The sequence below is a fragment of the Hetaerina americana genome, unplaced genomic scaffold (assembly GCF_022747635.1).
Source record: "Hetaerina americana unplaced genomic scaffold, ioHetAmer1.1.p SCAF_4, whole genome shotgun sequence".
In the NCBI taxonomy this organism is placed as follows: domain Eukaryota; kingdom Metazoa; phylum Arthropoda; class Insecta; order Odonata; family Calopterygidae; genus Hetaerina; species Hetaerina americana.
This window is the reverse complement of record NW_027286985.1, coordinates 103046796-103052795: the sequence shown is the minus strand read 5'-3', so window position 1 is coordinate 103052795 and position 6000 is coordinate 103046796. Positions and strand designations below refer to the sequence as shown.

The 6000-nt window shown below is 37.3% G+C and overlaps 1 protein-coding gene across 1 annotated transcript in view; it reads right to left on the bottom strand.

The window, feature by feature from the left end:
• Positions 1 to 685: 685 nt before the first annotated feature.
• The window catches only part of Wdr24 (WD repeat domain 24), a 29628-nt gene continuing 24313 nt past the window's right edge, over positions 686 to 6000 (bottom strand). The window contains exons 10-11 of the mRNA XM_071590751.1: positions 4252 to 4562; positions 686 to 2730 (exon numbers count right to left, since the gene is read on the bottom strand). Of these exons, the coding sequence (XP_071446852.1) occupies positions 2443 to 2730; positions 4252 to 4562 (599 nt within the window). The 3' untranslated portion in view covers positions 686 to 2442. The remainder of the gene's footprint in view (positions 2731 to 4251; positions 4563 to 6000) is intronic.

Sequence of the window (6000 nt, the reverse complement as noted above, 5' to 3'; positions counted from 1 at the left end):
GGAAAATAATGACTTTCCTGTAGTGATTAAACACTTTAAGAGATCAAAGCCGAGTTGGATGAAGTTCATGGCACATCTGTTCCTGCGATTGCGACTGTTTACATTTGGAAGAATAAACATGGGGGTACATCCACAAATGTTGAACATCGTTTGGGATATTCAATGGAAGTGACTTCCTCTGAAATTCACATCATGATTTTGACTGATAGACAAATCAAATTTCATAAAATTTGGTCAGGGGTTCCATGTTGGCCAACATGGAACCCCTGACCTGGTGGAAGACCCGAGAAAACTTCATCAAGCAAATACGCTGGGAAAGCAACAGCTCTTACTTCATGGAAACACTACATACTTCACTCCAGAGACAAAGGAAGAATCAAAACAGTGGGTTTCTAAAGGTGACCTGGCTCCAGAAAAGGCAAAAATAGTGAAATTAGCCGAAAGGGTGATAGCCATGGTTTTTTGGGATTCATGTGGAATGATGTACATCAATTACTTGAGAAATGAAAAATGGTAAAAGGATATTATTATGCATTATTGTTGCAATGGCTGAGCAAGAAATCTTGAAAAAAACCTTATTAAGCCAAGAAAAAAATTTTATTTCATTAAGAAAATTCATGGGTGCACACCTGCAGATTCGATGGTGAAAATTATGGAACTATTATTAGAATTAATAAAACATCCATCGTATTCACTGGAGTTGGCCCCAGTGACATTTTTTATTTCCAAACTTGAAAAAATAGCTCCGGGGAAAATGATACACATTGAATGATGATGTCATCACCAAAAAAGATGCCTATTTAGGGAACCTTCTGAAATCCTACCTTTTGGATGGCTTAAAAAAGTTGGGAGAAATGCTGTGAATATTGTTATCGAGCTAAAAACAGCTTGTGTCGAAAAATAAAAAAATTTATCCAAAATAATTTGTTTTTTTTCTAAGGACTCATTGAAAAACCCACATATCATTCAGCAAGAAGGCACTTGAGGTCAGCAACCGCTGCAATGACAAGATGATATGGTGCTTGCTCCAAAGATTTCTCTAAAAATTTTTTAATCGGCAATTAGTCTTAGCACCGACTGTGATTCATCTTGGTATGATGCTGACATGCCTAGGAGAATTACCACCCGAAATGGATGCAGCCACAGCATTTGATACTGACAAACAAGACTTGTATTTTTTTTCAGCAGGAGTGAGTATTTGTACAGCCAAAGCAGGGACTACTGTTTATTTTCCAAATTGCAGGAGGCAATGATCCACATCCCTGAGGTGAACAGATCCCACAGTTCCTCCCCTTCCTCATAGCATTTCATACGGAATGTCCAAATAGGTGCCATTCATTATTTTCTGTGCTCACTGGTTAACAATTTAGGTGCCATCTCATGAAAATTTAGGGATAGTGCGATCTACAAGACAATATTCCTTAAAGAACAGACATCAACTAATCTTGTAATTCAATACTGAATCCAGAAGTTGTGCATCAAAGGTACAGAGAATTTTTCCATTTACCCAATTCAACAAGCAAGTAAACAAAACCAGACAACCACTCTGGTCATTGCCATACACATTTATCCGTGCTTTGTTTAAGGCCCTAAACAGCTTTCTCCCTAATTTTTTTCTGTTAATTTTGTCTGCATACCTGACAAATTTTATGACATGTTTTATGCTGAAAGTTTGTTCATCTGCAGAAATTAAGTTACATAAAGGAGTTTTCAGACATCTGACGGGGTTTTCCTTCATCAGTTCATTGGCCAGAAATAATCAAAAAGTCAAATTAGAGTGACTCTGAGCATTTTTGGGTAGACTATGAGTTAGTATACACTAATGTAGTGCTCATGCACAGGAACACTAGCAAAATATGGGCTCATGAGGTAATACCATAATTCTTGATATTTAAAATGAATGAAGCTCCTCCTCTTTTCTGATAAAATAGGTATTCTATTTATAATTAAAATAAACTCATTTTAAGTGACTGCTCATGCATGCTTATAACAGATAAAGTGAAACTATACTTCAGAGGTATTGTGAATTGAGGGAAAAGGAGATTGGTGAACATCCATAGCACTACTGGATTACTCATTGATTGACATCTATTATGCTCTCTCATCTATTGTATCACCTTATGGGCCTAATCTAGGCTCTGTTTTGTGAATTGGGAAGGCAATTTTTATTGATGCTGCATACCAATGATTTTAAAGCTCTTCCTCTAATGTGTAACTGTGAAGATTAAATATTATCAGCTATGCGCTAAAGCTCACAAACTTAGCGCAGTCAAGAAAACTCTTGCTTAGCACATATTTAAAAAAATATATTCTCAGAACAGAAAACAAAACAAGATACTTTCAACAGTGGGGGATACGTTTGGGCAGGTATCACCTCCTTAACGAGAAGATGGCACATGCCCTCGTGAATTGATGTCCAAGCCAAGAGTTCAGACATAGGCCTCAAGTGTACTCGCATGCATGGCCACAGCCAGTGGGGCAGTATTTGTGACTGGAGAGCCACTGCTCCATGTGATGGAGGTGACCACCATGAGAGCAGCCCTGGCACCAAGTGTATAGCCCCCTTACAGGTTCATGGCACACGCTGCACCAGTTGGTCAATGAATGGCACCTGTCGCACAACCACCCACTACGATGGAGAGCTTTGCCACACCGTCCACAACATGTCTGGCAACGTGTTGATTGCTGACTTAACTGCGACACACTAGGAATCCATGACATTTTGATGACCTGTTCAAGGAGCAAAATTTCCTCATTAAGTAACAAAATGAGTTTCTTCACTTTCTAACTTCATTTATATAATGGTTATGTACACAAGTCGTAGTGACAGTCATATAAAATTGAAAAATATAACTCTTCAAAAGTGTAGCTACTTCATGTAACAAGTCATTTCACCATTGAAGTAATTTTCATTCCTTTCCTCTCATTGATATGCCTACTATAAACACATATTCCTGACTTTTAAGGTAATCAAATGATGAATTATATGGAAATTTCACCATAAACAAATAATTTACTTCAACACAATGTGGCACCAATATTAACTTTTAATGAAACAGTGAAACAGGTAAGCTAATTTGTAAAGTATAAATCTGGTGTTGATTCAATGAACAGTTAATTAGCATTTTGTTAGCCAAGGAAATTTTTAAGGACTAACTGAAACATACTTGCCATTTTTGACAACCATTACACTATCATTTGTTGAGATTTGATTTTTTTCAAATGAGGTGGATAACAGATGGTTCCCTCCCCAATGGTTAAATTTTTCTAATTGTATAATATCTCTTGAATGACTAAAAACAGATTAAATGTAACCAAAAGAGTGAATTTTTAAAGCTTAGACATCAGCCACAGAATTGCTTAAGTGATTACCAGGCGCCTTATGTCCCATTATACATACTAATTCAATTATAATAGTTTCACCCGCCATATTTGATATAGGATAAACCAAGACATGACATACTTAAGCAAAATTTGTGAAGTTATGACTAGCATATACTTGGTTAAGAAATTATTCAACAAACATCAGATTTCTCATTATGACTTGGATACTTGTAATAGATACTTTTTCTTCAAGTTTAAAAAAGTAAATTATGACATACTCTAAGCTTCATCTTTAGCCCATTACTATTTACACTCTGAATGATTTTTACTCCTGAAATTATTACATTCTAATTCATATTTAGCGCATGACTCTGTCTGAAAAGTTACTGTCATGGCATCTCCTGCAGTTCCTTGGAATTTGCCATTGCTATTTATTCTTTATACAAATAACCTTCCAGATAATTTTTCTAAAGGAAGTTTGCTGATTATACAAATATTCTTGCTGAAGCCCCAAATCAACAAAAGTTCAGGGAAAAAGTAAATGGTAGTGTACAATACCTTCAGTAATAGCTTAAAAATATATAATATATTGGCTACCAATCTAAAAACAAACTGTTTACACAAGCTTTTAATTGACAACATCAGCCAAATTTGAAACTATTTAACTCAGAAATATTTTTGTAAACTATCTTTTTTTTCCTGACATCACAATGAATTAAAACTATAAAGTGGTCCATACACAAAAGAAAACAACCTCCCAATTCTCAGAGACAATGCTTTAACCTTTACGCATGCATATTTAGCAAATTTTCAGGCCCTAATTTCTAATAGTATCAAAAATTACATCTTAGCAATTATACTGTGGAGGATTGACTGGGTAATTCCACTGTTCTCAAAACATGAAATAAACACCTCATGGCATTATACCTGAGTGGTAGCATCCCACAGTTTTCGCCGAGCAAGGAAGTCCAAGTAGGCAAGCAGCCAGTGCTCATGGAAGGCCTCGTTCTCTTCAAAGTTGGGAAGGGGGAGACCATCGGGCCCAACACGATCGTGCCTCTGGTTTCCAAGGGCAATCAATATGGAAGAAACGGTTTGCACATCCCCACCAGATGCTAGGAGCTCCATGGCAGCCCGAATGGAAGGGCCTGGATTCCAGGGTTTTATGGCAACATCATCCGCACACGGGTGGATCTGAAGAGGGGCGGGAGGAGGACCAACCACTCCCTCTCCCTTCCCTACCAAGTAATAGGATGTGATTCAGTCTTAGATCTACACAAGCACATTAGAATACTAATTACTCTTATTAACATATATTGTACTTGGTTTTTTTTATTTTTTTTATTTAGTAAAAATTGTGCACATACAGCAGGATTGCCAATTTATAGTGACACGTATAACAGCATCATGTAAGGGCACAAACATACAAACATCAACAAGACTATAATTAGCAGTTATTAGAAATAGATTTTCATAGAAATAACAAAAACAGAGAAAGAAAGCAACAAAACCGGGATGTGGGGGTGAAAGGAGAGATTGTGCTAGTTCTTTCGAGAGAGATATGTCAGAGAAAGGTTTATAAATGTGTTGGCTGGGAGTGAGAGGGGGTCAATGCTTTCGGGAAGGGAATTCAGTAAAGCGGGGAGACGGAAGAAAAGGGAACGCTTGGTGAGGGACAATCTGGGAACGGGTTGGTGGAATAAAGAGTGATCGCGGGTAACTCGGGGGGGGGGGGGGGGGAACTCTGAAATTGATAAGGGAAATTAGTTCAGGACAGTCGTTACTGGAGTTAAGGGTGTTATGCATGAGTTTTAAATCAGATTTTAGGCGTAAAGTGGAGAGATTATAAATTGAGAGCGAGGAAAGAAGTGATTCAGTGGGCGAGTCCTGAAGATGGGGGACTCTGTACTTGACAATTTTACCGAAAAAATTTGTTATCGTGTTAAGGGTATTAAGGTTAGATAGGGCAGACATGGACCATATAGGGGAGCAGTAGGTAACTGATGGTAAGATAATGGTTGAGAAATATGCGGTTAGAGATTTTTCATCTTTTATTTCTGTGTAGCGGTAAAGTAGACCTAGAAGAGACATGGCTTAGCATGTAACTGCTTTGATGTGATCAGAGAAATTTAGTTTGCGATCAGTTAATACACCTAGATCCTTGACAGAAGCAACACGATTCAGAGGAACTGAATTAATTGTATAGTTAAAGGTAAGAGGAGATATTTTAGGGAGAGAACTAGAACTGTCTTTTAAATGGTTAAATCCTTAGGCTGAATCTTTTTTGTGACCCCATCCAGAATAATTGCCAGTTTTTAGCACTTGCTTATTCATCCTTTAACATCCTCAGTAATATAAGAATGACAAGAGACCATTATTGACAAAGATTTTGGATTGAAAAAAGATTGTTTTCTTTTTTCCAAGCATCTAATATCCATTATTTCTTTTTGTTGATTGATCCATCCCATCTAATTTTCAGCCATTAAAATGTCTTTTGGCAAATTTCCTCTGCACAACGTTTTTCTCTTAAATACAACTGATGGTAGAAGTTTTCCCCTTTGGAAGTCGCACTTGAAACTGAAGTCGAATTCAACCTCAAGTGTCGAGCTGTGGCCACAGAAACTCCTTTCAAACGAAGTCCTTAAACCAGGGAGATGAAAATCTGACAGGTACTTG